The 17,287-nt window shown below is 36.4% G+C and overlaps 1 protein-coding gene across 4 annotated transcripts in view; it reads left to right on the top strand.

Moving 5' to 3' along the window:
• Positions 1-670: 670 nt before the first annotated feature.
• The window catches only part of Rpgr (retinitis pigmentosa GTPase regulator), a 77,717-nt gene continuing 61,100 nt past the window's right edge, over positions 671-17,287 (top strand). For all 4 annotated transcript variants that reach the window (XM_023706161.1, XM_023706160.1, XM_023706158.1 and 1 more), the window contains exons 1-7: positions 671-853; positions 3,608-3,733; positions 4,580-4,672; positions 6,550-6,612; positions 8,083-8,241; positions 9,697-9,846; positions 16,808-16,966. In XM_023706161.1, coding sequence (XP_023561929.1) covers positions 691-853; positions 3,608-3,733; positions 4,580-4,672; positions 6,550-6,612; positions 8,083-8,241; positions 9,697-9,846; positions 16,808-16,966 — 913 coding nt within the window. In that variant the 5' untranslated portion in view covers positions 671-690. The remainder of the gene's footprint in view (positions 854-3,607; positions 3,734-4,579; positions 4,673-6,549; positions 6,613-8,082; positions 8,242-9,696; positions 9,847-16,807; positions 16,967-17,287) is intronic.

Below are 17,287 nucleotides of genomic sequence, written 5' to 3'. Positions count from 1 at the left end.
TTATTATTACTAATTATTGTATTTGGTTGTTACAGGGTCTCACTATGCAGCTTGGACTCGTGGTGATCCTTTCAGCCTCCCCAGCGCTGGAATTATAGGCATGCGCCACTATTCCTGGACTCTGTGGCCAGCTCAGCCTGCCCTAGGGGCGGGGCTGGCGGGGCATGTGGTGCCGGGGATTGAACCGCGGTCCCTGTGCTTAAGCAGGTGCTTTAGTCTGCTGAGCTATGTCGCCGGCCCCTCAACGTTCATTTTAATGAGAACCTAAGATGCGGTAGGTCCTGGGACTACAAATGCAAATTATGATGTAAAATGTCTAGTAGAGTGCCTCACTTATTTAATGTTACAGGTGGTCACTTTAAAATGTCATACCTGTGTGTAGATGGTTGCTTGTGTCACCAAACTGGACTAAGATTAGTGACTTTTGTCATTATGCCGGTAGGGGTCACTGTAACTCTTCTAGCCTAAGAGTCCGGGCTATCAAAGCACGACGTGGCCGCCCTTCCCCTCCAAGCCGCCAGAGGGCGCGCGATCTCCACCACCCTGCCCGCCGCATCTGCGCATGCGCGTCACTAGCCGCTCTATCTACGTCGCGGTCTGTCAGATGGCTGCCACGCCCCAAACCGTAACGCTCCGCCTCTGTTGCCCCTAGCGGCTGTTTGTTGACTTCCGGTAGCGCGGTAGTAGCAAATGCCGAGAGGGTCGCTACGGGGGGTTCGTGGGCTTCCGCGGCCCCGAGTGGGGATGCGGTCGTACCCTAGGCCCCACCGAGCCGCCCCTGCCATCTTCCCGGCCCAGCTGCCTCGTCCCTGTATCACCCGCGGCATGGGGGAGCCCGAGACGCAAGTGCCCGGTGAGTCGCGCTGGCGGCGAGGCGACTGGCGGGGGCGGGCGGGACGGTCTGCGGGCGGGCAGGAGGGTGGCTCCGCCTCCGGGCCGCCCCGTTAGGGTAGCGGCGGGAGCCTGAGGCACCTGACTGAGCTGGGCTCCGGCTAAGGCCGGCGCTGGGGCCAAGCCTTGGCGAGTGACTGAGGGGTGAAGTCTGGCGCCCGCGGGAGCCGCTGGGGAAGGGGTCTCGTTACAGGGTTGCGACCCGTTTCTCGACGGCGAGTACACGGCTTACGTACTTCAGACTCGCGTATTCCCGAGGTCGCCAGCACCTAGCTGTGTATTAGAGCCATAAAGGATGGGTGGGCGGGGATTGTGAGGGGAAAGGAGAGAAGAGAGCCGTTAGCGAGTTTTCTCTTTTAAAAAGACTTTCCCCTTCAGCCCTGCAGTTGGAAATACATTCGACTTTATCTGTTAAGCAAGTACTGTTAACAGAGATAGATGTCTCACGAAGCAGCCATTACTTGTTCCCACCATTTGGGATGCGCTCAGAGCATTGTATAATATATTCGGTTTAAAATACTGACTGTGACTGTGGATTTATTGACTTAGTAATGTGTAAAGACCAAGAACTTGAAAACACGCTGTGTTAAAGCAAGCTTATACATTTATATTGCGTTTTCTAGCATGCGCCTGACTCCGAACAGTTAGGTTCCTGCCGCCTAGAGTTCACTGTTCAGTGAGATACAAAAAATAAATAATACGACAATATAGATTGACGGTTGACGGTAGATGCCAGAGCGGAGCCGGCAAACCCTGGCTTGGAGTGAGGGGATAAGAGGAGTTTTGGGGAGCCAGACGAAATAATTAAAGTGATTCATTCTGGGGCAACTCAGCCTCTTGTTCTAGAGCTTGCCTCCCAACTCTCTTATTATTAACTTGAACTGCAGTTGTCTCACAGTGACTCTCAGAAGGTTCCCCATAGAGGCTAGCTAGCCTCTTGTACATTGATATTTATTTATTGTTTTTTTAAGTTTAGCTATCATTTATTTATTTTTGCTGTTATTTTATTTATTATTATTATTTTTTTGACATCAGTTATTTTTATCATTGATATTTATTATCAGTATTTGTATTCACTTTTTTTTCTGTTACCATGTAGTTTCTTTATGTGTGATCATCCTTGGGATTTCTCCCAAAGCTGGATCTAGCTTCGTGTGTGTGTGTGTGTGTGTGTGTGTGTGTGTGTGTATTTTAAATAGTTATTGAGAACTGGTATGCAGGTTTGGTTTATGTTACCTTCAAAATGGTACTGGGCAAAATCAGTTTGTACTACCCAGATCAAGTGTGACATAGTTTAAGAATATTAAATCTCATCATACCTCTCCTCTAGTGTCCTGGAACCATGGCACTTTGTCATGGTGTTTTCCGGATACAAAATACTGTATACCTTACAGAATTTAAAATGAAAGAAAACTATACAACATGAGTAAAATAAGAATGAAAATTTTCCTTAGTAGTTCTGTTAAGATAATTCTTTCATTTTTGTACTGAATTCCTAAACAGAATTTTGGGTTCTTCTCAGTAGAAATATCAGGAAAAGTCGAATGCTTTTGTGCTGAAGACTTGGATAATTTGCTATCTTTAACATTAAGATTATTGATGTTATATTTCACTACCTACTCATCATTATGATGAGCTGAAAACAGGAACACGTGTGTTAAGAGGCAACTTTTCTGTGTAAAAAGTATAGAACAGGTTTAAAAAGAATGTGTCATTAAAGGGTTATTTTGTTAAAGGAATATAGGTAGTAAGGAGTTTACACTATCAGGAACTTTAGAATATAGTTAAAAGAACAGACTATTGATCCAACTCTTATAGTAGAGGAGGAATTTACAGGTTCAGATTTGAGGTAACATGTTGGGGATGCTAACAGTGAACTGAAGTTAAGTTTTTTTATAGATCCCCACATTTAACCTTTACAACAACTCAGTGTAGCCCCATGCTTATCCAGTATTTACTATAGTTATTGAAGAAGAATTTGAAGGCATGGCAAAGTGACCTGCTTAGGATAACATAGCAAATGATTGGCAGAATAATAATTTGAATATGCCATTGCCTTTAAAGTCTTTTTTTCTACCTGCCATCTCATAGTGCAAATGAAAGAGATGGTTCATGAATTATTTGCTTCTCTTTGTACTGCCCCTAGTTTTACAGGTATTTATTGAGACAATCAATAAAGAAATAGCTCCCCATTTAGGGTAGTATTCCTTACCTTGCATGAGAACACTGGTGGTGCTTTGGAAAACCTGATGAATGAAAGTCCAAACTGACTTACATAAATCTCCCCATGGATGTCCTGGTGATGATGCTAATGAAGAAACTCATTATTGTTCTAGTTTATGAATGTGGAAAGGAGCTCTGAGTCAGGATCTACACCATAAGATGTTAACCAGAGTGAGTAGGGCACAAATTAAATCAGCTCATTCCAAGAATCAGATGTCTACCTAGTGACTGACTGATTAGTTATAGAAGACTTTATACCGACAAATGAATAATACATATTTAGTATTGTAGGTTTTGTAAGTCAAACTAGAATAATGTTTGAGTGAGGAGTAAGACTGAATTGAGGTGGTAGAATGGAAGGTGCTTATAAGCAATGCTCAAGGAGAAGCAAAGCTTTTATGAGAAAAGGGATTTGCAAGACTCAATTGTTGGAAAGGTACTTTAATAACAGCATAGTACAACTTGTAAAACAGAAACTGTCTTACATTTGCAGATTCAGGTGCTGTGTTTACTTTTGGGAGAACTAAATTTGCTGAAAATATGCCTAGTAAATTCTGGTTTAAGAATGACATACCAATGTATCTTTCATGTGGAGATGAACACACGGCTGTTGTTACAGGTTAGTATTTATAATCCTAAATGAGGACAATCGTAGAGAATCTTAAATATTATAAATGTGCTCTGTTTTTATGTGTATGTTGAAGATAGTTTCTTTTACTGTTCGAGAAAATTCTTCACAAATTGATTCAAGAGACTCTTCAATCTTAATTTACCTTAGTGATCTGAAGGGCACAACAGATACTGGGAAAAGGGGGAAAGCTTATTCAAAAGGAAAGAGTTGCTGAGTTGAAGAGAAGGTCAGGAAAGGGAGTGGGGGAAAGAGATTTATCTAGGTATGTAAACAGGATGGTTTAGAAACTGTACTCTGCATTTCTGCTGGTCTATGGAAAGGAGCAGATAATACTTGATTTGTTTTGTCTCCTTTTTTCAATTGTTTGTACTTTTTCTCTTCTAAATTTCTTATACGTTTCTTTCTTTTTTCTTCCAATTTTGCATGCATGTATCTGGTAATTGAATAACTGGTTGGAAGACAACATTATGTATTACAAGAAATACTGTGAAATTCATATTACTTTGTTGAGTGAAATTGTGTATCGCTTGTGATTTTTTCTGTTTTAATTCTGATATTTTCTCTTTAAAAATTAATTTGACTCAGTATATTTAATTATAATTTTCTGTATATACAGCTTTCTTGGAATAATAAATGTTTCATTATAACAATTGTTATTGTACAGCCTTAGAAACTGTGCACCTCATAGAATCTGGCTATATGTAGACAGTCAAGGTGAAGTGTCTGTTGTTTCAGTGTAAAGAAATCACTTTTTAAAAAAATAATAGTTTTTTATTGCATTTTGCTGGCTTTATGTGATGAATGCTTCAATTTGTTCTTTTTCCTTTCCATTAGGAAATAATAAACTGTATGTATTTGGCAGCAACAACTGGGGTCAGTTAGGATTAGGATCAAAATCAACTGTCAAGAAGCCAACATGTGTCAAAGGTTTGGGGTCCTTTCTTTAGTGCTTTAAATACTTCATAAACTGCAAAAAGTACTTTTGTGCTGATTGTATAATTTAATATTATAAATAATAAAGTATTTTTGTATCAAATTTGCTTGGGTATTAGTAGCATTTAACTTTATTCATTATATTAAGTTCATACCTACTTTTATATGACAGAATCTAAACATGTCACATTGACTTTAATCTTAGGAACCACAAAGGAAATGTTGATTCTACAGTGTTGTTTTTGAATGTCTCTTATTTTACCATTTTGTAAAGCCACTTAAATAAGTATTACTGTTATCGTGTATATAGAAAACACATTTTATAATGTGCTAGAATTTGAGATCTATCTTATTTATATTATAGTTATATGTAGTTTCTTGTTTTATAAAACATACTTTATCCTACAGTATACAGTAAGTAGATGAATAGAACAAACATCAAGACTAGGGATTGGTTAGTATTAGTGTATAAGGGTAACAAGATAAAATATTTGAAGTCAGGTCTGTCCCAGAATGTTTGGTATATATAATAGCCTACAAAACTTTTTCACTGTTCAATGCAAATCCTTTGGGTATAGCCTACATCAATGAAACACCTCAACATCAACTAAATTTGAAGGCTCTGGAAATGCCTTGCAATACAGTAATACCACTATATGTTATTTTTCTGGGCAAAGTTAAAATTTCAGTGTGAATTTATCATATTTACAGGTGTTATTAGACTTTTGAAGTATTCCACATGGAGAAAAAGTGTTTGTTGAGCACTGACTGCCAAATATTTGGGGGTGCTCATGGTGGTTATGGTCCTTATTCTCAAATATCTTATTTAACAGGGTAGTCTGTACTATGAGAGCAGGGACTACTGAGAGCAGGGACTCTTATTTTAGTCATTTGTGCAGATGTTATCCCAGCCACTTAGGAAATATTCTAGAATATTTTTTGAATATGTAGATGAATAAATGAGCAACTTTAGCATTCATGTATGCCTATAACTATTGAACTTAATGTTTTTTTAGAGTAGTAGATGGTGAGTTTGATAATTGTCTTAGTAACTTTTCTCTCTTTGCTGGGACAAAAATGCCTGGTGCCCAGAATTAAGGAAGGAAAGATTTATTTAACTCACAGTTTGTGGAGGTTTCAGTCTGTACTTGGCTGGCTCTAAGGCAGAGTAGCAGATGGCAGAGCGTAACAGTTCATGGTAGCAGAAAACAGAAAAAGCAGTGAGAGCAATAAAGGAGGAGCCACAGAGAGCAAGCCTCTTTCTCTCCCTTATATTATATGCAGGCTAACCTCTCCAAGGTGGATATAGTACTCATACCCATCATCCTACCAGTACTCATACCCATAATCCTAGCATTGGACCATGAGTCAATCACAAACTCTAGAAGCCCACCCCATGACTGCATGAGGCTTTGGGGGTGGCATTTAGACATGAACTATAACAGTTACGTTGGCAGGTTAGGTAAAGGATCTCATTGATGAGGAGGCAGCACAATAGAATGCAGTAGATTTCAGCACGTATTAATTACCTGTAGAGTTTCTAAAGATACACAGATGTCTAGGTTGTATCCAACACTTTCACTTTTTCCACTGTTTATTATAATGCACAACTAGTCTTGATAACTTCTGATTTAATAATTAAGAACTGTATCAACTTTGGAGTCAGGCCAGCCTCAATTCTGGGTTTGAGTGTAGCTTATTGATACACTTTAGGCTTAGTTGTTTACAGCTCTGAGTTTGATTACTAGCACCATAATAAATAAAGTTTAGTTCTATTACTTAATTACCACTTGACTGGGATTATTTATCATTTTCATCTCTGTAAGATGCTTTAATTGTCAAAAAAGATAATTGTCATATTTTAATTTTAGCTCTTAAATCTGAAAAAGTCCAACTTGCTGCCTGTGGAAGGAACCACACTCTAGTTTTAACAGGTATAGTTTCAAACTTTATGACCTGCCTGGCATTGAAAATTGAGGTCTTGTTCAGTAACATTTGTGGCTTTGTAAGGTTCATGGAAATGGTACTTTGGCAATAGTTAGATTAGGGTCTTTAAAATGTAAATATTTAGAATACATATTTGCCTTTGCAAATATGCAGATAAGTCTTAAACAAATGAAGAAAAACTTTTCTAGGGCTGGCCAAATAGCTCAGGGGATCAAAGCGTCTGCTTAGGCAGAGGCAGGGGCTAGGGGTTTGATCCTTGGACATGTGTGCCGGCCCCGCCTCCAGGGCAAGCTGAGACAGTGAAAGAGACTGGGCATGATGGTGCGTGCCTGTAATCCCAGCACTTGGGAGGCTGTAAACAGGAGGATCACTTTGTGTCTGACCTATGTAGTGAGACCCTGTACACCCTGTACACCCTGTCCTAAAATACAAAAAAAGGAAAGAAAAACTTTTCTTAGATAACATCCAGACACAGCATCTCTTTACATGTGGGCACATCTCAAGGGCTGGTTCCTCCTATTCTTTTTCTTTGCAGTTTTTCAACTTAACATTTATAAGGTCTTTATTTTACTTGTCCCATCCATGATGAAGCACTTTTATATTATATACATTTTTATTAACATTCGCCTTTGTACTATGTGACAAGAATAAAAGCGTTTATTTGCTCAATACATTAAATAATTTGGCTTCAGCTTTGACAGTTTAAAATGGCATAAACTGACAATTCTAGATTTATGCCCAGAAATATGTTTTTGTATTTTATTACTCTATGTGTAGCAATTTAGACTTCATGCTTCTGAACTAGTGTTAATAATTACTGTCAAATCATTCATACTGATTAGTACTATTGCTCTTCTGTCTTTCTTGAGGGTCACTGGAAGCTAAGCAAAAGGCTATTTGAATCCCCTCAATTCCAGTTAAAATCCGAACAGGCTGTGTGTCTGTGTGTTGAATTTCATAAAGTAATTCTAAAATTTATATGGAAGATATAAGGGCAGAGAGTAGCTAAACAAGTTTTCAGAAAAAATGACATTGGGAGACTGGTACTACTGAATCAAGATCTATAAAGCTATAATAATCAAAGGACGGTGTGGTATTGGCAAAAGATAAACAAAGATTAATGAAACAGGATAGAATCTAGAAATGGACTCACACATACATTCTGAACTGATATTTGACAAAGATGCTAAAGCAGTTCATTGGAGAAATGGATTATATTTTCAATAAGTGCTGCTGAATAGTTAGTCCCTGATTCCTAAGAAGCCCTTATTTGTACTCCCTACTCTTCCTGTCCCAGCATCTTCCATGTTCAAGCTGTTCTCTGATTTGGCTCTTCCTCCTTCTTGGCCTTTTTTTTACACTTTTTTCCCCTTGTTGATAGAGGGAAGATGGTATATACTGACTTATTTCATAAAGAATGTGACTATAGGATATTAATGTTTGTTTTCAATGTACAGAAGTAGGTAATGTATATGCAGCTGGAGGAAATAATGAAGGGCAGTTGGGCCTTGGTGATACTGAAGAGAGAGACACGTTTCATCATATTAGCTTTTTTACATCTGAGCATCACATTAAACAGCTCTCTGCTGGATCTAATACTTCAGCTGCGCTATCTGGTGAGAATTGTTTTCATTTTAATCTGGGACACATCCTTTCCTTCATACCAGAATATACCAACTCAACTCAAGATAGCATTGCTTTTTAGTTTTCTTTCATTGAATGTATGTATTCAGAAGACACTTAAATAACATTATTTAAAGTGAGATATAAATATACATTTGGGGGGCTATTGGTAAATAAATTCTAACCTCTACTTCTCATATACTCCTTTAGATATTAAATGACTTTCATTGCATGTTAAGAAAGTTAGTTGCAACTTTGACTGAAATTGCATATGTTGTTAAAATATAGTTTGTAGTGGGCATTGTGTCACTTTTTCCTGTCAAAACTGCACAAGAGAACATTTTTTAAAATATTGGCACAATGATCACTTTGGTCTTACTGAAGTTGCTGATTTGCTGCTGGTTTGCTCTAAGCAGGGAACTGTGTGAACATCCAGTGTTGCTCTGGACCTCAGCAAAGTCACAGTAGTATGTGAAGCTCTGTGACCTAATTTCATAAAATATAGTTAGATTTTCAGTATCCTTTCAATTCTTTTCAGTTACCATTTTACTTGCTTTAAGATTAAGTAACTTCAAAAAGATTAACGTTTTTAAAAATTGAAAGAAGTAAATAAATATTGATAATTTATAAAAATCTTCATCTTTATGTGCCACTGCAATTTAACTGAAGGAACATCAAATTAACATGTGTTTGAGATAATGTATGTGGTATTGTTTCTCATTCTCAGAAGCTAGAGTCTGAATTTTCAGATCTAAATTACAAGAAAAATGCAATAGTGAAATAATTTTTTTCTTTTTAAAACAATTTCCAAGATCCAGGCATGGTGGCGCATGCCCGTAATCCCAGCACTCAGGAGGCTGAGGCAGGAGGATCTTTACAAGTTGGAGACCAGCCTGAGCTACAAAGTGAGCTCAAGGGCAGCGTGAGCTACATAGTGAGATCCTGTCTCAAAAAGACAGAAGAAAAATTCTGTAGGGTTCTCAAAAGCAAGATTTCTTACTCCTTTTTGACCTGTGACTTGCTTTTTTGACTTCGGGATATACATTATGAGTCATATTGTCACCCAGTTCAATGGCAGGTCTATTGGCTGGAAGAAGGAAAACATTTCTGTTTATAGAGACACTGCAATAGAACAAGGTGATTACAGAAAGTGGCATCCTGAGTTTGCTGTTGACATAAAAATATGGATAGAATTAAAGTGATTTACAGTCAAATCACTTTACATCTAAGCATCACATTAAACAGCTCTCTGCTGTTTAATGGTGCACATTAAACACCACTCTTTGTTCTTTCATTATGTAAATATTATACAACTGAATCTGAATTCTTAAGTAGCTAGCTGGTATAAATGTCTTAGAATTATTTCTTGAACACAATTTTCTAAATTAAAAACTAAGTGGCCCTGCAACCTTTTTAAAACTTTTTTTACCCTTGTGTTTCTTTTATAGAGGATGGACGACTTTTTATGTGGGGTGACAATTCTGAAGGGCAAATTGGTTTAAATGATGTCATTAATGTGTGTGTCCCTCATCAACTGGACATTGGGAAACCAATATCTTGGATCTCATGTGGATATTACCATTCGGCTTTTATAACAAGTAAGACAGAACATGTTGGACTTATAATGTCCTCTCACTTCAAAGTTATTTCTAAATTAATAATAAAATGATAAAATATTCTGTAGTTCCAAAGGAGTAATGCCATGAATGTCCATGTATTGGGATAATTTGGATCTGCTTTACCTCATAGTGTTTCTCTGTTAGAGCTTGTAATTTGAAACTCTGACCTGTTAGCTTTTTAGTGAATTCCAGATCTGTTAGAGATTAAAATTTATATTTTAGAACCCCTTCTCAGCTTGCTTCTCAAACTTCTTTGGCTGCTTTGGTATTGAAAACAGGACCTATAGACCACTTTCCTTTGGAACTACTCATTTCTATCCTTTGGCCTACAGTGCTGTCATACCGATAATTTCTTTTATTGTTCCAAATACATTGAGCCCTATTCTTTCCTTGCAGGAAACTGGATGAAGACTAGATAGAAAAGGAGAGCTCAGTATAAGATATAGTTTCCTTTGTCGGGATATTTCTCAGCATCCCCAAGTTTCTCTCTTTCTTGGGCCCACTGGCAATCTTTTGTATCTTAGTTAAGGTATTTGAAATGTGAAGTATAATTATACCTTTCTTTTTCATTAATGATTATTTACACAGTAAAAAGTTTGAGAGAAAATAGTTCTGTGGACTTTATTAAGTATGTCCCTACATCTTCATTTTACATATTTACTGTGTATTGCACTTACTGGGTATCAGGTTTAGAAAGTATTAATTGGTCAATCCCAGTCCCCTGTACTCCAGCATACCAAGATTGGGCCAGGCTGACTTTGTCAATGCAGTACTGTTCCCTACTGTATTCCTGATGTCATGAACAAACTAATAAATATTATGAATGGAAGGAGTGAGTGAGTTTTATTAATAAATTCTGCTTTAACCATAAAAGAAACAAGAAGACTTAAAAATCTCCACTAACAGTCATACATTGAGGTTTTTTTTTGTATCTTAAGAAAAGCTTTGGGGCCAGGGAAATGGCTCAGTGGAATAAGCGCTTCCCTGGCAAGTGCAAGGGCCTGAGTTCAATCCCTGGTTCCGCAAAAAAAAAAAAAAAAAAGAAAAGAAAATCTTTATTTAAATATAATTATCATAAATATTGTTTACCTATTTAAAATTATAATTTAATATTTTGCAGTACGTACCACAAACTTTTTTTTAATGGTGAAAAAAATATGTATTTAGAATTAGCCAGCTGTACTCAGTTTAGATGATCCCAGTTTTGTTGACAGCATCAAATGCATCATAATCAGGAGCAAGTCAAATGAATGCCTTCTTCTCTACATTAGCCTTGATTAGGGGATTGACCTTGGCCACATCAGTGTCGTGGAGCTTCTTTACAGCTTGTTTGATTTGGTGCTTATTGGCTTCGACATCCATAATGAACATGAATGTGCTGTTGTCCTCGATCTGTTTCATGGTTGACTCCGTTTTCAGGGGGAACTTGATGGCACAGTGGTCAAGCTTGTTTCTTCTGGGGGCACTCTTCCGAGGGTATTTGGGCTGCCTCTAGAGCTGCAGTGTCTTGGGATGATGGAAGGTGGGTGATGTTCGTGTCTTTTTGTAGCTGTGGATGGCTTTCAGCACGGCCTTCTTGGCCTTCAAAGCTCTTGCTTTGGCTTCAGCTTTGGGAGCGGCAGCAGCTTCCTTCTTCGCCTTTGGCGCCTTCTTGGTAAAAAGGCCATACGACAAACATTTATACTAAATGTTTTGCTAAAGATTCATTTATATCAGCTGGTGTAAATTATCAGTAATATTCACAGCCATTATTTTATGATTTTCATGATTTTTTTTTGTGTGTGTAGGGTCTCACTACACAGCTCGAACTCAGTGCTCCTCCTGTTTTTAGCCTCTCAAGCACTGGGATTACAGGCAACTTTCATGATTAATTTATTTTTTATTAATTTAATTGAGAAATAAATAGCAATGAGACAGTTTCAAAACATGTTAATAGGACAGTTACAATAATTAATCCATTGCACATTGTTGTCTTTGTAGTAGTTATTCATACTACAAGATAGACATGATATATTGTCTAAACATATTAGTATAAATCTTCTCATTGAATTAAGAGAAAGTAGCTGTATATTTATCCTATTTTGTATATACAGATAAATATTTCAGTACAAAATGGCCCTTCATTTATATCTTACTTTTTTGCTTAGTTTTGTCAGAGATGGGTATTCTGTTGCCATTTAAATATTGTAAAAATTTTGCATGAATTCAGAAAAATATTCCAATATAGTCCAGTAGTCCATAATAGTTGTGCATTATCAGAAGACTGGTAATGTTAGAAGTTGTTGACTTCAGCCTTTTACAGCCCAGTACATTAATATGGCTTTACTTTTTATACCTCATTTTTATACTTTTCTGCTGGATGGTTAAGACCAAGATAAAGCAAGACCTATATAACAAAAAATGTAACTTTTATATCTGACAAGGTCTGTCAAATCCCCTCAGGATTTACCCTGAAAACCTGTACCACAGTTTGTAGATCTTTTGTCAGTGTCAGCCATATGGATGAGTCAGGGCCGTTGCTTGACCAATTTGCCCTCTGTGAAAGCCTGAGAGAATGTTTTCTCTCTGGGTGACTCTCTTTAGACACAATATACATTGTCAATCACTTTCCCCTGAGGCCCCTTAATTTCTTTGATCAGAAAATTTGGGACACCACTGAGTTATAGGATGTTACACTACAGGTTCTCTTATGTCCTGAGTCCTCACTGACCTTGAATGGCTAGGACCAAAATGTTGGGTATCCTTGCAGCCCTTGTTTTTCTCCAATTTTTGGTCTTCAAACTTAGGTTGTTAATCCTCCAGAAGAGAAGTTGAATGATATTATTACCCTATAACATAGGCAGTTGAGCTTAACTTCACTATCTGTCTGAATATCAAACATATTAGATATAACATGGAACAGGTATTTTCCATCAAGTATTGATATGTTAAACTTTAAATCCCTACAGAATGTGAAGGAAAAAAATTTAAAAAATAGAAATAAACAATTAAATATTTTTACACAGAAATTTAGAAGTCTAACCATATACAGAGTTGTATTTTTTTCTTTTTTTCCCCAGTCATTTTTTATTTTGTTTTTTTTTCCATAATTTCATTGAGAAGCAAATAGCAATGAGACAGATTCAAACCAAATTGGTAGGACAGTTTCAATAATTAACACATTGCATACATTCTTCCTAGTGGTTATTTGCTGTATAAGATACAGACATGATATCCTATTTACAAACACTATTAGAACAGATCCCTCTATTCATTAAGAGAATGTAACTGTATATCTATCATAACCATTTTGAATACACAGATACAAAAGGGACATTCATCTGTATCCCCTTTTTTGTTTAGTTCTGTTATTTGAATATTATAGGTGTGTTAACTCAGCAAAATATTACATTCTCTTAATGAATAGAATGATATGTTCTAATGGTGTTTGTAAATAGGATCTCAAGTATGCATCATGTACAGCAATTAACCACTAAGAAGAATGTATGCAGTGTGTTAATTATTGAAACTGTCTTACCGATTTGATTTGAAACTATCTCATTGCTATTTACCAATAAAATTATGGAAAATGAATAAATAAATTAACTAATTAAAAAAATAAACAGCCCAGAAGGAAGCAAGAATCAAAGATCAAAAATAAAATAAAATAAAAGAGTCCAGTAGCAGGACAGTCCTATGACTTTTTTTTCTTGTCTCTTGCTTTCATTTATTACCCTTTTTTTAAACAAACATTTACTTGAGAGACAGTGTAGCAGTAATTGATATGACATTAGAAGCAGTATGTATTTAGAAGATCAGAATGACAGGTATTCCAAGCATGATCCTAGTATTACACATTGCTGTCTTCAGCGCAGTTGCTTAGTTCACAGGTATCAGTATGTATAGTCAGGGTGAGAATCCTACCAATTAACTGCTAGATTCGAAAACCTGCTGAAGGTTCTCAGGATCATTACCTTAACCATCTTGTGCATATAAATGTATGGTTTTGCCCCAGTCACATTTCCTAACTTTTCTCCTTGCCCTCTTTGCACTATTTAATTCTTAAGTTCTTGCTTTCCTTTTAATTGTGTTATAACTTTCTATTTTTGTTCCTTGTTCTGAGTTCTTACTCTGGAGAGACTATATGATATTTACACGTGTGAGTCTGGTTTATTTTACTTATGAGTATATCTTCAAGTGGCATCCACTTGTCTATAAGGGCTGCGAGTTTATCATTCTTTATAGCTGAATAATACTGCATTGTATAAAAGTACCACATCGTTTTCATCCATTCTTCAGGTGATGGGCATTTTGGTTGCTTTCAAGATTTGGGTATCACAAATTGTGCTGCTATAAACATAGGTACACATATATCACTGTGATATGATGTTTTCAGTTCTGGGAAGATTCCCAGTAGGGGGATAGCTGGAGTGAATGGGATTTCCATTCCTAGTTTTTTGAGGAGCCTGCATACTGATTTCCATAACGGTTGCACCAGTCTACATTCCCACCAGCAGTGGAGAAGGTTTCTTTTTCCCCACAGTCTCTCCAACATTTGTTGTTAGTTGATTTCTTTGTGATAACCATTCTTTGTGGGGCGAGATGCTATCTCAGTTTTGTTTTAATTTGCAATTCATGGATGGCTAGTGATGTGGAGCATTTTTTCATATATTTATTCGCTTCTTTAATTTCATCCTCTGAGAAGTGTGTTCATCTCAGATGCCCATTTCGGACTTTCATGATTTAAAGCAACTTTTTCCACACCGTGGAAATAATTCAAGTGTAGTTTTTCTTAATTTAGATTTTATGATAGGGAAAATGTTACATAGAAAGAGAGTGTATTGAACTTATCTCTGTATGATGAGTTGGGAGACCAAAAGGAGTAGATTTTTTTTAAAGTTCTAAGGGCTGAACGAAAGGTTTTTGTGCTGAGCTACATCACACCCATTTTTAAATTTTATTTTAAAGGAGGGTCTTGCTAAGTTGTTATTGCCTAACCTGGGTTTGAATCCTCCTGCCTCAGCCTCCCTGAGAACAGTTTAATTTTTAATGGAAGTGCAGAACATATTAGTGAGAATGCCATGTTTTAGATGTGCAACAAATGTGTAAGTTACTAATATATTTGAATGCTTAACTTTATAAGTTATATAAAATAGTTTTTAAATATTAGAAGTAAAATACATGAAAGTTTTGAGTATTATCCTTGATTTCTATGTCTTCATTTGACGTGTTAATGGTTGGGTTTGAGTATTTCAATCAGTGATTCATACAGTGAGAGGGAACTAGGAACAGGACCGTTAGAAGATGTAAATGAATGAGTTTTTTGGAATGGGGAAGAGATATGTGTAGCAGTCTTCAAAAACTGGAGAAAAGATACCTAGCAGAGTGCTTAATGTTAGAATCTTGGAAAAGGTTGCTATCTGAAGAATCCAGATACAATAAAAATTAATAGACTGAAGTAACACTAAGTACATAAGATGAAGTGTTCTATTTCTTCATTCATGATAAATGTTATACTTTTGTGTGTAAATAAAACAAGAATTTGTAACTAAATGGAACACTTCGTGTGGATTAAATGTGTTTCTCTTCCCCTTTAAAGAAAATCTTACTGATGGTGACAGGAAATATCTTTCATAACCTTTGATAAGTATACATTTTACTTTAAAAACTTGGCACTGAGAATGTTTCAGTAGTTTACTACATAAAGTTCATCTTAAAGGGTGTGTTTTAAATACCAAATTGATTAAAATGTAGTACTAATCTCTTGTTCATAATCTTCTAACTCCATGATATATAAAGTTTTGCTATCTGCAAAGCTTTTGATTTTTTTTTTTTTTTGTGGTACTGGGAATCAAACTCAAGGCCTCGAGCTTGCCAGGCAGGTGCTGTGCCACTGAGCTATATCCCCAGACCTACAAAACATTTTTAAGTTTCAGTATATTCTGCTTAATCTCAATGACTTTGTGAGTCAGGTGATGGTGATTCTGAGCTCATATATGGAGGCAGGATTATAACATGTAGCTTTATCCAAAGTGGTGCTGAAATTGAGTTGCAGAACCAGAATTTGGATCTCAATCTTGAAATTTTACAGGCCTGAGCAACTTATATTGATGCACTATTTCTACATATACACAAAGGTGTGGTAGCAATTGATAATAACTGGGTATTGACTGTGTTCAAGGTACTTATGAATGTAGAAATTTACTAGTTCCTATGTTTGAAACAACAACCATATGGCACAGGCATATCCCATTTTATCTATTTCACAGGCACAGTGATTGTTCATTATGACTCAGAGACAGTATTATATAAATGAATAAGTGCTTGCTTTCAAGAAGCTTGCAATCATAATATAGTGTGAGATGTGGACTATAGAAGAAAACAGTTGTCACTATGGATGAGCTAGTGATTTTCAGACCTCCTTAGTAAAAGAATGTGGAGTAACATTTAAGTAAAATCTGCTATCTGAAGACTCACTCAAATATATAATTCACAAATAAGTGAGTTTTCTAAAACAAGTTTCATAGGATGCACTTATTTATTCATTAAATATTAATTAGATGCTTGAACTACATACTCTGCTAGGTTTTTGGATCTCATAGAAACACAAATATCCTTATGGGAGCTGTTTACATACTTCTTTTGCCTTATTTAAAAGTGTATGTAGGATAGATAGGCTTTGGTTTATTCTATGAAAATAATTGTAGAGTTATTTACCAGTAGTGGTTGTCACGAATTCTTTGTGATGATTGTTGAAGTAGAATAATTATGAGGAAAAGAAAATATAACAAAGCCAGGAGTGGTAAATAAACCTTACCATATAGAAAAATATCTTAAGAAAAATCAAATTTATTAAGTTGTCATTGTCTGCATTGTTATTGAGCATAAAAACATGGACAGAAATTCCAGTATGTAGTTCATACTTACATGTTCATCAGTCGCTTTATTTTTCTTTCAATAGTTGATGGTGAACTGTACACATTTGGAGAACCTGAGAGTGGAAAACTCGGTCTTCCTGAAGAGCTTCTGATCAATCACAGAACACCTCAGCTCGTGGCTGGCATTCCTGAGAAGGTGATCCAAGTAGCTTGTGGTGGAGGGCACACTGCAGTTCTCACAGGTATGTGTGGACCCTGCTGCTCAGTTCCTTGTTTTATAGTAGATAATGACATTTTAAAAAATGATCTTTGTGTTATTATGATAAAAAGCATTCAAAATGAGACCTAATCTCAATACAGATTTTAAGTGTATAATGTAGTATTATTTATAGACAATGTTGTAGAGCAGATCTCTAAAATCTTTCTTGTGTAACTGATACTTTGTGTATGTCTTTCAGCATTTCTACCACCTCTAGCTGCTGGCAACCAGTTTCATTCTTAACATCTATGAGTTTGAGTCTTTGAGATCCCTTATGAAAGCTGGTCTTGTATCGCCTATTAAG

Source organism: Octodon degus, unplaced genomic scaffold, assembly GCF_000260255.1.
Source record: "Octodon degus isolate 3935 unplaced genomic scaffold, OctDeg1.0 scaffold00243, whole genome shotgun sequence".
In the NCBI taxonomy this organism is placed as follows: Eukaryota; Metazoa; Chordata; class Mammalia; order Rodentia; family Octodontidae; genus Octodon; species Octodon degus.
The sequence above is the reverse complement of the archived record's forward strand: the minus strand, read 5'-3'. Positions and strand labels throughout refer to the sequence as shown.